The 19,858-nt window shown below is 35.5% G+C and overlaps 1 protein-coding gene across 1 annotated transcript in view; it reads left to right on the forward strand.

Annotated features, from left to right (window-relative positions):
• CNDP1 (carnosine dipeptidase 1) overlaps positions 1-19,401 on the forward strand; it is an 88,220-nt gene extending 68,819 nt beyond the window's left edge. The window contains 5 exon segments of the mRNA XM_074208610.1: positions 7,208-7,368; positions 8,425-8,589; positions 10,247-10,388; positions 14,045-14,192; positions 16,563-19,401. Of these exon segments, the coding sequence (XP_074064711.1) occupies positions 7,208-7,368; positions 8,425-8,589; positions 10,247-10,388; positions 14,045-14,192; positions 16,563-16,632 (686 nt within the window). The 3' untranslated portion in view covers positions 16,633-19,401.
• The last annotated feature ends 457 nt before the right edge of the window (positions 19,402-19,858 follow it).

Here is a 19,858-nt window from a genome sequence, read left to right on the forward strand (position 1 = left end):
AATGGATTTTAGAGTGACAGAACCCACAAAAAAGAGTGAAGCAAGCAATTTTAGAAGGACTTTGGGAAAAATTTTATCTCCTGTGGGTAAAAGGGGAACACAACCCAAGACAGGTGGGTGCAGGCAAGTAGGAGGGGGGAGCTCTATCAGCAAATGAGACTCTGGTTCAGCAGGTCAGTGATATAGCAGACCAGCTGCAAAGGCTCCTCAGAAGGCATATTGGGAACCCTGAACCCTAGAGCCCAGGATAACAAGAAGAACTAGGCTGAACCATCCCAATAGGGATAGTCACCAGCACCTGAAACCCCAGAGCAGAAAGTCAATGACCAGACCTCTGGCCCCTGGCACAAGAAGTTTGGGGTTTTGCCTCCTGTGTCCCAACTTTTAGAAATGAGCAAAAAACCCCTAAAAAAACCCTAATCGTGGAAAATTACAATAGCAAAAGAGAAGTCATAAATGTGAACTCAGAAGAAGAAAGTGGCAAAAATACTTATATGTAAAGTCTCAAAGGGGAATATGAATTGGTTTCAAGTCCAAAAAGTCCTATTGGAAGAGCTCAAAAAGGATTTTAAAAATCAATAAAAGAGGTGGAAGAAAAATTGGGAAAAGAAATGAGAATTATGGAGAATTATGAAAAAAGAGTCAATAGCTTAGAAAAGGATGCACAAAAAGAACCTGAAGAAAACAACTCATTAAAAAGTGTTTGTCCTTCATTCTCAAAGAAGACCACATCAGGGAGGTAAACATGACAAGCACATGAATTGAATATGAGTAAGGCGAGGTTGTGCTAAGTCACCAGCCTCACTTTCTCCTTCAGAGTCATTGGGATATGAATCAGGACTAGATATATATCAGGATGACTGGAGATCAGATCAGGAGATGGTCCTGGATTTGAGGTCATCAGAGCTAAGTGACTTGCCCAAGGTCACACAGTAAGTGCCAAATATTGGAACCAGGATTTGAACTCAGGTTCTTCTGACTCTAAGACCAATGCTCCATCCACTATGCCACCTAGCTGCCCTCCTTAAAAAATAGTATTGGTCAGATGAGAAAAAAAATTCACTGAAGAAAATAATTCCTTTAAAAGTAGAATTGATCAAATGGAACAGGAGGTACAAAAGCCAACTGAAGAAAATAATTCCTTAAAATTTAGAACTGGACAAGTGGAAACTAATGACTCTAAGAAACATCAAGAATTCATCAAACAAAATAAAAAGAATGAAAAAAATGGAAGAAAATGTAACATAACTCACTAGGAAAAACAACTGACCTGGAAAATAGAGAAGAGATTTTAAACTTATTAGACTACCTGTTTAAAAAAAAAAGGAACCTAGACAATTACTTTCAAGACATTCTCAAGTATAACTGCCCTAATATCCTAGAATGAGAGAGTAAAATAGTCATCAAAATAATCTACCAATAATTACCTGAAAGAGATCTCAAAATGAAAACTCTAAGCAATATTGTAGCCAAATTCCAGAATTATCAGTTCAAATTAAAAATACTGCAGGCAGGCAGAAAGAATCAATTCCAAGATCAAGAAGCCACAGTCAGGATTACATAGGACTTATCAGTTTCAACATTAAAGAATTCAAAAGGCCTGGAATATGATATTCAGGTAGGCAAATGATTCTTCAACCAAGAACCAACTACTCAACAAAATTGAGCATGATCTTGCAGGGGAAGGTGGACATTCAATGAAATAGAGGATTTTCAAACTTTTCTGATGAAAAAAAAATCAGAGCTGACTAGAAACTTCAGTCTTCAAATATGACTCAAAAGATGCATAAAAAAAGTAAACAGGAAAGAAAAAAACGTGTTATTCATTAAGATTAAACTGTTTATATCCCTACACAGGAAGATGATACTTAGGACTTGAGAAGTGTATTTCTATTAGAACAGTTAAAAGGAATAAAGTTAGAAGGTGAGGGTATAAGTTGATTTTGATGTGATAATATTAAAAAAATAATTACGGCATGGAAAAGGAAGGATTGTACTGAGAGAAGAAGAAAGGGGGAGGCAGAATAGAGTAAAGTACATGATAAGGCATAAAGGACCTATTATAGCAGAAGAAAAGAAGGAGGGCATTGATTAAGCCTTACACTCAATGGATTTGGTTCAATGAGGGAACAGCATTCACACTCAGTTGGACATTTATCTTACCTTACAGTGAAGTGGGAGGGGGGAAAAAGAAAGAAAAGGGAAGGAGGGACTGCTAGAAAGGAGGGCAGATTGAGAATAGTGGTGGCAAAAGCAAATTTCACAGAGGCTCTAATGAGTTCTTTTTTTCTAGGTAGGAATGTTTTTAGGAGACTGGTATCAATACTTTATAGTCTTCTATGAATGTTTAACAAATTAATCTTTAGTTATGGTGCCCCCCCAACTCCCTATGAAATTCTGAGATGTGAGGGTTGCAGAAATGATACAAGAAAAAATGCATTATTTAATAATTGTGTTATCCTGAGAAGATTACTTCCAGTCAGTGTTCTCATCTTTAAAATGAGAATAATAATAATACTTTGCCTGCTTTCTTTACAAAGTTGCTATGTGGATATCACATAGAGAATCTATATATCTATCTATGCTATAAAATAATATGTAAATGTAAGCCATTACTATTTTTGTTATTATTTTGCAGCAGTCTTTTTAGTTCTTCTGATTTGACTCTTTGATAAAATCCCCTGCACTTTTCAGTTTCAGAGAGAAATATCATGAGAGATTTTCTTCCTAAGTATTTAAATAGTTTCTAGCTGAATACAGAAAATATGGAGCTCAACACTAAAAAAAGGGTTCATTTTCATTTTCCATTTTATCTGAACCAATTTTCCCTTTTCTAAGAACACTGCATCATCAAATCATTAGTAGTACATTTCAATTTTTCCCCCCAAGCATGATTGTAGCACATGATTTCTTTTTTTAGAATGTATGCTTTAAATCAAGCATAGAATTTCATTTAGTCCAGCAAATGCATAGTGCATTGCTAAGGAATACCAGTTTGGGGTTCATGAATGGAATATAAAAGCACATTGTTTTACTTTCTTTAATTTTCTGAACAAATCAAGTGAGAAATTCATAACAAATGGAGTGATTTCTGAATTTGCTGTTTGTGGAATTTCTGTATACCTTGTACATATGCTCACATATATGTGGCCCCAACATTCTGAAATGTAACATTGTATAAAGTCGCAGTCATAATTCTGCCTTGTGGATGGGGAAAGGGATGTCCTGGAGGGACCATTCACTATTGATTTAGGATCCACAGCTTGATGGCCAGTTGTGCATATTTAAAATATGACAAAGAGAGCAACAGAAATATGGAAAGTCGAATAGAACCAGGCTCTCTGATTTCACCAGGCTTTCCCCTTTATCAGTCTGGAAGATGCACAGAGATATAACTAGCAATTTTTTTGAGAGAATGTGGGGAGGAGGGAAGAGGCATAATATGTGCCAGTTGCTGGCAGGAGAGAACTAGACCCTACGACTAGCAGAATCTCACCCAAGGTGTGACCACTTCTGTGAGGAAACACAAACTATTTTTGTTAACTAGGTATTAAATCCAGTTGTTTCTAAACTACCAAAAAACAACTGCAGATGCTGTCAATGCTCTCTCAAGTTTAGCACCCTGGAATAAACTCTTAGTTATGATTCTGACCATTTCTGCATTAAATTTCAATGCCTCAGTTTCCATATATGCAAAATGAAAGGGTCAGATATATTAATGGTCCCTTTCAGCTTTCTAACTATGACACTTCTCTTTTGTAGAGTTGTTCTTTGCCCTGCTTGGTCCCCCTGAGGCAAAGTAGCAAAAGGGAGAATTGAGCAAGAGTATTTTTATAAGTATCAAATATTGGATATTATTTAAGCTGTTAAAATTTCTAAGAAGACTATTAAGGATTAAGAATTACATTTATTATATGCAGTTTGAAAAGGCAGTACTATCAACCTACCATTCATTTCCTGAGGTTATGATCCTCTTGGATGTGATGGTTGCTGTAGAAATTATATCACGTAAAGGGGATTATGTTTTCAAGTGGAAAATGAGCAGTGGGAGAAAATGAACTCTTAAGCATCCTGTTTTCATGCAAATTCACTCAATACTAAAGAACTAGGGCAGAGAACTCCTGAAAATAGGATATGTAAAATAGAATGATTTCTGAATAGAGTATATATCAATGTTTTCCCATTACCCATCCTAGTGATGGTCTTTCAGTTAAAGCTGAATTTACCGAGAAATACTCAATAGCTCTGTCTAATCAAATTTCTCTGTGAGTTAATTAAAAGGAAAAGGAAAATGAGCAAATAATATTTCTCTTCTGGCAGGGTGTATTCAATGGCACTAGTCCTGAGCTTGCAGCTGGGAAGGTTTCTTTACACCCTGTGGGAACAGAATTAATGAGTGATTTTAAAATACAGTGTGAGGTCTGAGGCTAGAGCAATTTTGCTGGTGAAGTAGAGTGAGTGTATGAAGAGCCATTTCCTCTTACATCACATCCTAATTTGCTAAGGACAACTAAATTTATGTCCACCATTATAGCCATGTCTAACAATACCTGCTGAAGTCACAGGGAAAATATCCCAGCTCATTTCCATTTCATATACCCCTTACATCCTGCTGAGAGTATTTTTATTTTAGCTCCAGCTGTATTTTAATCTTTTGGTCATTCATTACTCCCAATATCCTTCCCTCTCCCCACCTTTTTTAAAAGCCAAGTAAAGAATTATATAGTTTTCACCATCAAAATATTGCTTAACAACCCCCAATGTGAAAAAGAAATTTGGCAAATAATCTGGAGTTTTTTGGTTGTTATTTTAATCAATGACAGTCCATCTTGATAATTCAGTCACATTTCTCCTAAATGGATTTTGCCATTAACCAACTTTGGTCTGTTTAGATATAAATTAACTTTTAAAAATCTAGGCTTTTGATGATTGCTTTTTCTGAACAAAAATTAATAGCCAGGACATATATATATATATATGCCCGTTTGTGGCCCCTTAGCTTGCTTAAACTATGACTTCATAGCACCAAATAAATTTATTCACTCTTCATACAAGCTGGTCAGTTGATGAGAGGAGGTAGTTTGAATCTGTGATACTAAATTCATGGGATCATAGACTCAGAGCAAGAAGGAACCATAGAGATAATCTGGCCCAATCTCTCACTCCCTCCTCATTTTATAGATGAGACAACTGAGTCTTAGAGAGGTTAAATGATTTGTCCAATGTCGCTTGGTACCATGTTATCATAGCCACAAATTCTTTTGAAATTAGACCAAATAGCCTCTCAGGTATCTTACAACTCCAAGTTTCTATGGTTCAATTTCCTGCTTCAGAGTTAAGATTCTAAGGTATAGCAGCAATTTTTTCCTATTTCTGACATTTATTTAAATTTTTTAATATTATATTTGGTTTTATCAGGGATCTTGACTCTATAAATATTCTATTACCTGACTAGACACAATTGATGGTTAGTCTGAATTTCCTAAATGAATTGATTAGAAAACTTTTTTCTTTCATTTTTCTCCAAATTTTCTACCTGGCAAGATAATTTTTTATATATACACTTCAATTTAAATTTTTATTGATATTTTACATATTGTTTATGTTTGTATTCCTACCCCTTCCCTTCCCAGTGAACCATCCCTTAAAAAAGAATTTAAAATAAGAGATAAAAAAAGTTCAGGAAAATCTATCACTACATCAACCATGTCTGGCGGTATTTACAATATTCCCATTCCTAGTCCTCCATCCCTGCAAAGAAGATAAGGAAGTTGAAGATATGCTTATAACCCTATATTGAAGTGAACAAAAAGTTAAACTCGAGATAAATAGCAAATTGTTTTTGTGTGTCAATAAGATCCATTTTCCTATTCCTATCAATAACATAAAATTGGAAATAAAGACCAAAGAGCTGATTATGTTTACTTAGCATAGATAAATACTTCACCAATTATCATTATCCTACTGCATCAAGTTTCTAAAAGGCAATTCAGTTTGAATGAAAGATTCTTGATCATATCACTAATGCCTACAAAAAACATGATAGCTGCCAAGTGATATTTGTACATTATGTGTGATTTAGTTAGTAATGGTACACCATGTTTGTTTTTATCAGTAAATTTGATAGTTATGGTCATTTCAATGAAAGGAATATGACTTAGATTAGGTCCATATAATAAATGGTCTGTGAAAAATATAATATCATTTGTTTGGCTTTAAATATATATATATATATATATGTATGCACATAAACATTTATATACACACATATGTATATAAATATCTATGTATATATGTATGTATATAATGCTTCACATGATTGAACAGGTATAACAATGAATTGTTTATGTATCAGGTAAAGAAAGAGGTAAGGGGGAGAGAAGGAAGATTTGGAACTCAAAATTTCTCAAAATGAATGTTAAAAACTGTCTTTACATGTAACTGAGGAAAAGATAAAATATTATTTTAAAATATTTACACACAAATGCATGTATATATATTTGTATTGAGCTAGCTAGCTAGCCAGGAGGTCTTCCCTAATCCTCCAATGGTTTGTGTCTCCCTTCCTCCAATTATTTCTATGTGGCTGCCAATGATCAATGCCCAGTAGAATGTGAACTCCCTGAAATGAGGAACTTTTTTATTTTTATTTTTATCTTCATATCTCTGGTGTCCATCACAGTAGCTTGCATATGTTGTCAGCCAGTAGAGTCCGACCCTTCTTGCCCCATGTTTCATAGTTCATCTATACTGTCTATGGCAAAGATAGTGGAATGGTTCATCATTTCCTTATCCAGTTGATTAAGTCAAACAGAGGTTAAATGAATTGTTCAAGGTCATACAGCTAGTGAGTGTCTGAGGTTGAACTTGAACCCAGCTCTTCTTTAAAAAAAACTTTTTAAATTTATTTTTAGTTTTTTATTAGGCAGTAGGGTTAAGTGACTTGCCCAAGGCCACACAGCTAGGTAATTATTATGTGTCTCAGGTCACATTTGAACTCAGGTCCTCCTGACTCCAGGCCCGATGCTCTATGCACTGCGTGTCCTGGCTGCCCCCAAACCCAGTTCTTCTTGACAACAGGTTTAGTACCCTATTTATTGAACCATCTAGTTTCCTTCTATACATGCTAAGCACTTAATATATGGCTATTGAACTGAATTGAATTGAATTATTTTTCTTCTTTCTTCTTGATGCATTCTTTTTGTAGGTAGTCTGGTAGATTCCTCAGGTCATATTCTGATCCCTGGAATTTATGATAACGTGGCTCCCCTTTCAGAAGAGGAAAAGAAGATGTATGAAGCTATTGATTTGAACCTAGAAGAATATCAAAATAGTAGCCAAGTGGAAAAATTCCTTTTTGACACCAAGGTACAGTCACAACTTGATTAATGGCTGAAAGAGAGTTGTGGAAAAAATGAATTCAATTCTTCCACTGGTCAGTTTGATTTCAGAGTTCAAATCTTTGAACTTCAAAACTTTGAAAGCTGAGCAATTAGTAAGGCTTACAAGCCAGGGAACTATTCTATAAATTCCTGCTACCTATAATCAGGGCATAGGGTCTTGGGAACCTGATGCAGTCATAAAGGTGTTAATTTTTTTATAAAGGTGTTAATTTAAGCAGGAGTAGTGATAGCCCTAGGAAAAGTTAGATTCTTCTCTTGAAATATTCATTCACATGGTATTAGGAGTTATGGCTCTTTTTTCTGGGAGTCCTGGCAGATGGGGAGGAATGTCTAACTGGGAAAGAGCAATTATTCCCTCTGATTAGTTTGGAGGATTTGGAGTTTTCAGAGAAAGAGGATAATTGTTCCAAAATTTTAATTTTTTGATATGTTCTCAACAAATTGTGCTCTATTTCAACAAACCTTTATTAAATATTTGCTGTGTTACATCCAGAATGTTTTACATTTTTAAAATTTTTATTGTTTTCTATTTTAAGGGGAGGCATCCCTTTTGGGGTTGAATTTGGAGTTCCAGGATGCATTTAAATCCTGGCTTTCTCTCTTACTACTTGGGTAATGTTGGGCAAGTCATTTAACCCTTTTGTGACTTTTTTCCTCATCCATAAAAATAGAGGGTTCTTCCAACTCTAGAGCTATGATCTCATTGGTTTTGTGCAAATTTTGATGGGGGAAGGAGAAAGTGTATCAGGGGTGCAGAATGTTAGAAATGAGGTATCTGGACAGGATATATCTGGACAGCTTTATATGTACCCCATTGCTTATCAGTGGCATTTAATTTTTGTTGAATACATTTCCAATTATTGGTGAGGTAGATTTAAATCTGGAACCCATCCATCTCTAGATGAATATTTCAGAATGAGACCCTATACCTTTTAAGTAAAGAATACTCAATTCTCCAACAGAGAAAACAACCTCTGTAATGAGGTCACTGAATATTCCTTGGCACTATGTTTCCATTTAGGAGGAAATCCTCATGCACCTGTGGCGATACCCATCTCTTTCTATCCATGGAATCGAGGGAGCATTTGATGAACCAGGAGCTAAAACGGTCATACCTGCCCAAGTAATAGGAAAATTTTCAATCCGCTTAGTGCCTCATATGAGTATTTCTGTTGTGGAAAAACAGGTAACAAAAGATGAATTATTTATTGCTATCCCATCAATGGAAGTATAATTATAAACCATATGTTGTGTATATATATATATATTATATAATATTATATATATATATATACATTTATGTCATAAATGAACAATTAACTTAATGACATTAACTCACTATAATGTGTCCTTTGCAAATCATTTGACTTTTCTGGGCCCTAGTTTCCACATCTGTAAAAATTAGAGATTGAATATAAAGTGACATCTAAGGTCTTTTTTTGGTTTTTGCAAGGCAAATGGGGTTAAGTGGCTTGCCTAAGGCCACACAGCTAGGTAATTATTAAGTGTCTGAGACCAGACTTAAACCCAGGTACTCCTGACTCTAGGGCCGGTGCTTTATCTACTGTGCCACCTAGCCGCCCCTAAGGTCTTTTTTAAACTCAAAATCTGGGTGATCTATAAGATGCTGGACAATTCTGAAAATTCATCACTTTTTATTTAGAAACTTTAAGAGAAGTTTTCTGTAATTTGTAGCAATACACCATATCAGACAATAAACTCTTAGGCTTTAGAACTGCATTTCATTTGTGAGACAGTTGTCAATTGTAAGATCAATAATTGCTGAAGAATTGGGAAAAACTTTTCAAAAATAGGATAATTAATTAGGCAAAATTGACCCTATGCTTAGGTGGCCTAGGTGGTTTTGAAATAGCACCTTACTGGAGTGGCTAGGTGGCGCAATAGATAGAGCACCGGCCCTGGAGTCAGGAGTAGTACCTGAGTTCAAATCTGGCCTCAGACACTTAATCATTAATTGTTTAGCTGTGTGGCCTTGGGCAAGCTACTTAACCCCATTGCCTAGCAAAAACTAAAAAAAAACCAAAAAAAAAAAACCCCTAAAATAAATAAAGAAATAGCATCTTACCATCTCATTGTGAAATTTTAATATTGAAAGCAATACTTGGACAGACAATTTTATCTAGGAGAGATTATAGCATTATTTTCTCAATTTGAAAAAATATATCAGATTAATAGAGAAGGGCACTAAAGGAAAAGGGCAAATTTTGATGGGGGAAGGAGAAAGTGTATCAAGGGTGCAGAATGTTAGAAACGAGGTTGAAATGTTTTACCTAGTACTTGGGCCTTTGTTTAGGAACATTTTACAGTGTTTCCTTTCACAAAATATGTAACGGGGTAATATCTTGTAAGCATCACAGAAAGTTTTATGATTAATTAAATGAAACAGCATATTGATCATAGATGTAAGACTACTCATGTTCAAGTACTTGCCAACCACATATTTGCAAGATGCTATATTGTTTGATACAGTATTTAGTAAAACTTGGGCTAAGTGTTCTTAACACTGAAATAAAATTGAAACCTCTTTGAGATGTCAAAAAAAGAATTTTACCCTGTCTCCAACATATCAGTGTGATTATGAATGCTTGGTGGACTTATAATAAAAATAATAATATAGCCTTATATCAAATACAATTATATGGTACCATAAATTTTGCAAAGAAAACTTAATGTATCTGATTTCATCTAATTCTCAAAATAATCCTGTGATTATGCCCATTTTATGGATAAGGAAAATGAGAATGAAGGAGGCTACTAGAGTGAGTAAAATGAGGGAGTAAATAGAAAATATCTGTATTTCTGATAGAGATATTGTCTTTTAGGTGAAAAAATACCTTGAGGATATATTCTCTCAGCGCAATAGTTCAAACAAATTGAAAGTCACCATGATTCTGGGAGTCCATCCGTGGATTGCTAATATTCATGATCTACAGTATGTGGCTGCCAGAAGAGCGATCAAAACAGGTGGAACATTAAAGGATTTGTTTTATTACATCATGGAACATGACAAAGGACTAATACACAGAAAAGGGACTTTGTTTTTTTAAGTTCAGAAAGTCATTTTAAAATTAGTGATATAAATCAATGGAACTAAACTCAGAATAGTGGGACACAAAACCCATACATAAGTATTCTATGTAGGCCCCATATTGACTTAGAAAGCCCCAGTTAGGAGTATTGCAGAGTGTGTTTAAACCCTTTGACAAAGGTACAAGAAGGACAGAATGCTGTCATTTAGAAAAACTATATAGAGGCAGCTAGGTAGTGCAGTGGATCAAGCATCAGTCATGGAGTCAGGAGAATCTGAGAAACTACAATGTCCTCCCAATTTAAAAGGAGATGGTTAGATTGCTTCAGTTTTAGATATTTAGTGATAATTATATGAAAAATAATGAAGAATTGGAATGTTACAATAAGAGTAGTATAAATCTCCTTGTTTACAAAAAAGGAAGAGAATTACATCCACAAACAATAGAACAATGCTACTGACACCTATTCCTGCTAAATTTATTGAAGGTACTAACAAAGGGATGGTTAGTGAACATCTAGATTATGAAGTGGTGATCACTAAGATCCAGGATTGCTTCATCAAAATAATTTTGCCAAGGTTCATGTCATTAACTTATTTTTTAAATGTTCTTTTCTTTTTTCAATTACATGCAAAGATAGTTTTCAAATTCATCTTTTTGTAAGATTTTTGAGTTCCACATTTTTCTACCTCCCTCCCTTTCTCCCCCCCACAAACAGCACTATAGATTACACATGTTGCAGTCATTTAACATATTTCTGAATTAGTCATGTTGTGAATGAAGAATCAGAATTAAAGGGGGGAATCATGAAAAAGAAAAGAAACATAAAACAAGTTTTAAAAAGTGAAAAAAGTATGCTCTTCTCTGCATTCAGATGCCACTGTTTTTTTTTTCTGAATGTGGATAGCATTTTCCATCACAAGTCTTTTAGAATGGTCATTGATCACTGAACAGCTGAGAGGAGCTAAGTTGGTCCTAGTGATCAACACATAATTTTGCTTTTAACGTGTACAATGTTCTGGTTTTGGTTCTGCTCAGCAACAGTTCATGCAAGTCTTTCTAGACTTTTCTGAAATTTCTTATTCAGGATTTCTTAGAAAATAATAGTACTCCATCACATTCATACTGTTATATTTGAGATTCAATTTGTTCAGCCATTGCCAATTAATGGCATCCCCTCAATTTCCAATTCTTGGTCACTACAAAAAGAGTTGCTAAAAACATTGTTGCATTTTGGGGTCTTTTCCCCTTATTTATGATCACTTTGAGCATAGTTCCAAATTGCTCTCCAGAATGGCTGGATCAATTCACAACTCAACCAATAGTGCAGTAGTGTACCAGTTTTCCCACATCCCTTCCAACAATGATCATTTTCCTTTTTTGTCATTTTAGCCAATCTGATAGGTGTGAGGTGATACCAAAGAGTTGTTTAAAATTACATTTCTGTAATCAGTAGTCATTTAGAGAGTTTTTTCAGATGACTATGGTTAGTTTTAATCTCTTCATCTGAAAAATTGCCTGTTCATATATTTTGACCATTTATCAATTGAAGAATGATTTATATTCAAGACAGATTTATTACATTGTTAGACCACAGATGTGCTGTTTTTAACAGAGAATTTTAGTAAAGTCTTTTATGTCAGTTTTGTGGAGGAGACATGAGAGCAAAATATTTGGTGGATTTAGGATTGATTTATTGGGAGAAAGTAATCCTTCTCGATCTGAAGGTAAAATGGGCTGCCCTGGGATGCAAGAGGGCTGGAGGATCATTAAAGTGATGGTGAATAGTACCCTACCCAAAATCAATCCTTGGTGAGGGAACCATTTGTGGCTGCTTTTGAGCCTCACGGCCTCAGAGACAGGGTGGTAAACACTTCAAATGGATTAAATGGAACAATGGAGACAGATCCTTTACTTTTGCTAGAGGGTTAGGTCTTTTAGAGGACACCTCTGCCTCCTCTATCCTAGGAAATTTCATCTTACCTTGATATTTTACCTTTCTCAGCTTCTCAACCTTTCCTTCAAAGGGAATTCTAGGGAGTGGAGGTAGGAAGAAGTAGGTTGAAAATGAAGAGAACCCTCTGAATATAGTAGGGTTACTTCAGGGAACAGGCTTCAACAGTAAAAAAAAAAGTCATAAAAATCCTAAGAGTTCTTGAGGGGAAAGCCCTTTTCAGTGGCTTCCTCTCAGCATAATCTACCCATTGAAGGATGAAGGTGGGAGGCCACTTTAGGGAGGGCAAGGCAGAAGGATGTAGTCCCAAAAAATCTGCTGGAAGGCCATAGTTATCTGTAGAAACCCCTGCTTTCCAAACCCCAGGGATATTTTCCTTCCCTCTAAGATCTGCTTTCCCTCTTCTCCTGGGTCTCACAATTTTCTCAACCCAGCTCCAATATCCAGCCCTTTCTTTCAGAGTGGTGGTGGTAGGTTGCCTTGGGTCAGAGTACACATAGTAGAAAGGACTGAGGACCCAGCCTTCATACTCAGCTGCTTATGTTAAGTCATGATGTCAAATGGACTGGTCTAGAAGGGCAGAGACTAAATTTCAACAATACGAATGCTTAGACTAGGAGTTAGAAGAGAAGAAATGGCACTGAATTTGGAACTCCCTTTCTCCTTGGTAAAATGAGGAATAAACAAAATGATCTCTAAGGGTACCTCTAACCATTTCTAAGCAGGTTCTTTGGATGCCAAAAAAAGAAGAACCAACTGATCATAGCACATAATTAACAAGAATGAGAAGATTTTTATTTCAATCAGCTACTAAGAAAACTCTATCCATTTTACAGACAGAGATGCAGAGTGAGGGATCATTTTTGCCTCAGAAGTTGTCATTACCCAGATCAATGTGTAGCTAGTAGTAAGGCAAAGTCTAGCACTATGCCAGTAATCAAGAAAACTTAATCAAAATGGGAAGCTATCAAGTACTGTGCTTCCAAGGAAGGGGAACAGACTCCTAATATTGCTATTTTGGAGTCCCTAGGTCTCTGACTACTCCCATGGGGTGATAACTGCATCTCACCTCTAAGGTTTCTTGCTTCTTGCCTTGGAGCAGTTTGAACTATTTGCCTCAGGTGCAAAAATTCTGACTTAAAGCTTGGTCCATAGAGCAGTTATTTTTCAGTTCTATCAGAAAGCAGGTTACCAATTCCTTTGGTTCTCTTCTGATCATTGAACATGTTATTTGCAGCTATTTGCTTTGAACAATGTAAACTTAAACTATACCATTTATAAGGAAAAAGTACTTCTCCCTCCCATTTAATTCAAGAAGCAGTAATGTAATTTAAATAAAATGTGTGTGGATTGATTACCAAAGGCTTTCCCAATCTCTGAAATGTCAAACCATTAAAAAAAATGTCATTGCAAACAGTGTCTTAGAAGATTACTGATACATAATGTCTGTATATGTATACATGTTCACATGTAGAAAGACAGAGAGAAGAGAGAGGAACATATAGATCAGGCAATGCTCTTGTCTGTGCATCTTCATTTCTAGTACATAGGTGAAGTCTAAGAAATGTTGATTGTAGAATTGAATGTACTCAGGTGGTTATTTTATTTGAATCATTTTCTCTTTTTCTGTGTTTCAGTGTTTGGAGTAGATCCTGATATGATACGAGATGGATCAACTATTCCAATTGCTAAAACATTCCAGGATATTATCCAAAAGAGTGTGATGATGCTACCAATAGGAGTTGTTGATGATGGAGAACACTCTCAGAATGAGAAAATAAACAGGTTAATTGGAATACTTAGTGGGGTGACTCTCTTGACTGTCTGATTATTGGGGATTTTCTGAGAGATGATCCTTCACTAATTAAACTCACTAATTAAGAAGGACCGAACATTTAATTTTAATTTTTTATACAAATGATTTTTATACATTACTAAAATATTCTTATTTAAGAGTAAACATAATACCCCTCCCCCCAAAAAATATAGACCCTCATGAGCAATAAAGTAAAGAAAAAAATTTAAATTTAAATTAAAAAAAAATAATAATAGGGACAGCTAGGTAGCACAGTGGACAGAGCACCCAAGCCCAAATCTGGCCCCAGACACCCAACAATCACCCAGCTGTGTGACTCTGGGCGAGCCACCCCAACCCCATTGCCCTGCAAAAACCAAAATAAAATAAAATAAAATAACACATAATAATAATAATAATACTAATAATAATAATAATAATAATAGTGGCTAGGTGGCGCAGTGGACAGAGCACCAGCCCTGGAGCCCGGAGCACCCAGCCTCAAATCCGGCCTCAGACACCCAACAACCACCTAGCTGTGTGGCCCTGGGCAAGTCACCCAACCCCATTTGCCCTGCAACCCCCCCCAATAAAATAATAATAAAATATGTGCTTCAGACTACAGAATCAAGCATTTAAAATTTTAAAATTTTGTTGTCCTATCCATTGAACCATCACTTGTAATAAAGATTTTTTAAAAAAGTATTTCAGTAAAAATAATCACGCAATCTTCTATGTATCTTAGTCAAAGAAGGAAGGGAGTTGCATTTTTTCACCTCTTCTTCATTTATAGCTTGTCTCTATAATTACAGTGTTCAATTACATTTATTTGTTGTTGGGGCGGCTAGGTGGATAGAGCACCTGCCATGGAGTCAGGAATTCCTGAGTTCAAATCTGACCACAGACACTTAATAATTACCTAGCTGTGTGGCCTTGGGCAAGCCACTTAACCCCATTGCCTTGAAAAAACCTAAAACAAAAAACAGTGACACATTTGTTTGTTGTTATTATTCACATTTTAGTAGTCATATAACATTATTTTCCTGACTCTGCTTACTTCATTCTGCTTTAGGACTTATAAGACTGCCCATTATTTCTGAATCTTTCATATTCATTGTGATGTTCTATTACATATTTCACAATTTTTTCAGCCAACTGTTTTCAGTTGCTATTATTAAAGAAGTGCTGTAATAACTATTTGACATAAATGCAACTATTCTTTATGTTTTTAAACTCCTTGAAGTACATATGCCACTAGTGGGATCTCTAAGGCAAAGTTTGGACATTTCAATCACACATAAAAAAGACTTCTAATTCCAAGTTACTATCTGTGGATAAAATGCCAGGCCTGGAATAAGAAAGACCTGGGTTCAAAGTCAACTTCAGACACTAACTGGGTGAACCTCAGTAACTGCTGTTTGCCTCAGTTTCCTCTTATGTAAAAGGAACTGGGGAAGGAAATGACAAACCCACTGTGAATTGGTGTGCTTCTCTTCCAGAAATCCTTCCAAAATTGGCAATTTCCATTTTTTGTTATGGCAGGTGCCTCTTAGATCAGGGATTAAGTTGTTGCCTTTTTTAATCTCCACTGCATAGCACAATGTTGGACTTTATAAATTCTTGACTGGCTGAAATTTCAAGTTATCTTGTTTGTCTGTCTGTACAAAGCAATGGGGTTAAATGATTTGCCAACAGCTAAGTGGCATTCTGAATCTGAGGCTGAATGTGAACTCAGATCCTCCTGACTCTAGGACCTGTGCTATACTCACTGCATCATGTAGCTGTCTCCAATGATTGACTTAATCTGCATTTCTTGGTCCTAGTGATTTGGAACAATCTTGATTATGTTTATTAATAGTCTACAATTCTTCTTTTGAGAAATGTTTTCTTTATACCCTTTGATGACTACTTATCCATTGTAAAATGGCTCCTGCTCTTATGTAGGTGAAACATGCTTTTTAAAAGAACTCCCTTTATTGCATGGCTTGTTGCCAGATTGTATAATTATCCCAAACTTCACACAACTGGGGTAGACAAAAGAAATTATAAAATTTAGAAGCCTTGACATGTCAGTGGTTAAAACTAAGATGCTCATTTTTCTCGGCAAAACCCATAACCTCCTTAGTCATGTGACAAGGTAGCGCCTATTACTACTATTTTGTTGACTCTGTCCTCTTCATAATAATAACATTGCCACCTTAGTACACAAAATTACTTTTCCCCTGTGATTTTGGAACACTAAATTACAGAAATCAGCTTGATTTTAAATCTGTAATCTTCCTTTACAAATACTGAATTTTAAAAAATTTTATCTTAATATGAGCTGAAATGAATTTTTATTCATTTTTTCTTGCATTTAGGTACAATTATATAGAGGGATCCAAATTATTTGCAGCCTTTTTCCTGGAGATTGCTAAAATGCATTCATAATTTACTCAAGCTTCCAACCCCAAGACGACTAAACTGCCAGACCCTACTGGACAAGGATGTCATCCAAACACAGGAAAACTTTCCTCTCCAGCCAATTGCTTGTTTAAATTGCTTTATTTAAAATATCTTGGGGAATTTGGACAAATAATAAAACATTCTGAAAGCAAAGATGTTGAAGATATTTAATGGTATTTGTCATGTGGTCCTAAACTCAAAACCATTTTCAGCAAGCTAATTCTTACCTCTATCTTGCTACTACAAAAACAATGCCAGTAAGGTCCATTTTAACCTTTTTAATAGATTGAGAACAGGTAATTACTTTAATTAGCTTCTCCGCTTGCAATCTGATCAGTACAAAATTAGCCTGGCCTTCTTAGCCCTTCAGTTATGAAGTCTAACAATCCTGCCTAACAATTCTTTCCCTTTGCAGTCAGTCCTTACATAGCACTTAAAATCACCAAGATTTCTTTTTATATTAATAAAAATGCTGGTCTCCACCACTGACTACACTGATTTCCCTATGGATACATTTTCAGAAAAGTTACTATAGCATAGCAGAGTATTAACCTCTTACCTCTATTTCACTTATTTCTGCTACATGAAAAGTTTGGAATGTGAAATGATCAACATTAATACCACAACCACTTGGGAATTCCTATTGAGCTGAGTTCTAGTTGAATGCTTTCCTCTACCCCTACCCTTTCACACTACGACATTAACTTCAAGTTTCAATCTCTTCCACTGAGTCTATCAAGAAGGCAGACTCATACTGAGCATTTGTGAAAAGTTGAATTCCTGATGTTCCATCTAAACTGTAGATAAGTTTACAGAATCTCCATAGAAACCTTTTTTGCAGCATTGGAAATTTTGCTTTTTTACTACCCACATCTACATTGCTAAAGACTTTCAACAGCATCAGTTTTAGATTGAGAACTAATCAACCCTGACAATAAGTAACACATTTTGAAATTAGAGCTTTCAGCTAGAGCTGCATTCATTAATCATTCAGGGTAACCATCTAGTTTGGCTTGATTGGATTTGATGGTGTAAACAAGAAAGAATGCACTTATTTTCACAGTTGAGTTTATGTAAACAGAAATCAATTCAACCTTTAAAGTTAAGTTATTGAAATCATGCTAATGGAGAGGAATTTAGATTTGTCATCCCAAAATGCCTTCCTCATGATTTTGTTTCTGTAATAGTGACTTGCACATATTTTTTCTTTTTTGGCACTAGAGGTTCACTCAAAAACTTAAAAGGATTTATATTTTCATTGATGTTGAAATTTTCTCCAGAAATGCAAATTGCAACCCACCTATCCCTCCCCCTGTGGTTTTTAACTTGCATATACATAATTGTTTGCATGTGTCCATCCCCCATTAGAATGTGAAAAGCTAGAAGGCAGGTCCTGTTTTTGCTTTCTTTGTATCCCCCAGTGCCTACAATGCCTGCACATTCTAAATGGTTAGCAAATGCAGTTGACTTGATTGAGCTTGTGAGCTTCAGAAGATATCACTTAAGAAAGATTTCACTTTTTTTTTTAGATTTTTTTTCCAAGGCAATGGGTTTAAGTGGTTTGTCCAAGGCCACACGTCTGAGGACAATTTGAACTCAGGTCCTCCTGACTCCAGGGCCAGTGCTCTATCCATTGCACCACCTAGACACCCCTGATTTCACTCTTAAGACTCATTTTTTTCACTGGTCTTCTTACAAGCTTTATAGTATCATAAAGTCTCAGAGTTGGAAGGAAACCCTGAAGCTATCTAGTGCAACCTGAGACCAAATAAGAATCCCCTTTGCAGTATATCCAATGAGTGGTCAATCTGCCTTTGCTTAAAGATGGTTTGTGAGGGAGAACCTCTTTCCTAATTAAGGCAGACTCACTTTTGGACTGCTCTGGTTAAGAATATGTTTCTTTAATTAGAATCCAAATCTGCTCCATTGTCATTTTTATCCATTGCTTCTTGCTCTGCCTTCCAAGACCAAGAAAATTAAGTCTAATTTCTCTTCCTCTTGCCAGTTTTCAAATATTTGATGTTATGTTTCCCTTAAGTCTATTCTTCTCCAGGTTAAACATCCTTGGTACCTCTCTTGGCTTCATCTTAAGGCTTCTAAAAAGGCAAACAAAAACTGGTTCTATCCAATGCCAAGAGGATGAGGGGATTAGAACTGACCTTAATATTACTGAATTAGTAGACTAACTGTGTGATTAACAGACCCTTGCTTAGCATGAAAGAGAGGCCAGAAGACTATTTTTCTTGACACCATAAACATACTGGCCATACTATCAAACTGAAAATTGGGGCAGTTGATTATATATTAGACATTTCTAGATTAGATTGAGACTGTGCCAGACTATCTATAACATGACCACTGACCATTAATGATCCACATATTCATGGTGTTTTGTGTTACAGGAAGCATGGTATCTTTTCACTATTGTTTTATGTATATAAACTTGTGACATTTGAAGTCCTTCTTTGTGTAATTGATTGACCTTTATGGATCTCAATGCCACCAAAAACATGATGGAAAATATGCATGCTAAAACATAACTGTTTATAGGTTAACAAACATAATAATTCTAAGCAATGTTCTTTAAGGAGCAGAATGATTTTTACCTGGTTGATACTTAACAAATGTCTATTAAGCTGAATTGTAGTTTAAAAAAATCAACTAATTAAAAAAATTGTCACTCAAGAATTTTGACTTTTCCTCTGATATCCTTAGTTTGGCCAGTCCTTTTCCTTCCCTAGATAAAAGTAGTCATTCTTTGCATTTTTGCCTCATCTCTTTCTTATCTATCCTTAAACACTGACTGGTTGTTACTTCAGTCAAAGTGAGATCTGTTATAGACCTTGGTTTAAAAAAGTCAAGGTCTCCCACTGCAACTGGGGTCACCTCTAGTGGTCCTTGTACATTTCTGGGCACTGGACCCAGATGAAGTGATACTGGTAATTTTGCATAGCTCCCCCTCACTTAAGTCCAATTCATTTGTACATGGGGGTATCTACTTTCCTGATGTCATGGTTTTCTTTGAAAATGAAAGACAAACAATAATAGCAACAAGAGCTCAAAATTCAGTTCAAGTGCTATCTCCTACAAGAAACATTTTCCGATTCTCTAATATGTTATGATCTTCACTAGATTTTGTATATATGATTAATTTACCTATCTGTGTATACCAGAGGTATCAAATATACCAGGATTTCCTCTTGTTGCTAAA

The sequence above is a fragment of the Macrotis lagotis genome, chromosome X, assembly GCF_037893015.1.
Source record: "Macrotis lagotis isolate mMagLag1 chromosome X, bilby.v1.9.chrom.fasta, whole genome shotgun sequence".
NCBI lineage: Eukaryota > Metazoa > Chordata > Mammalia > Peramelemorphia > Peramelidae > Macrotis > Macrotis lagotis.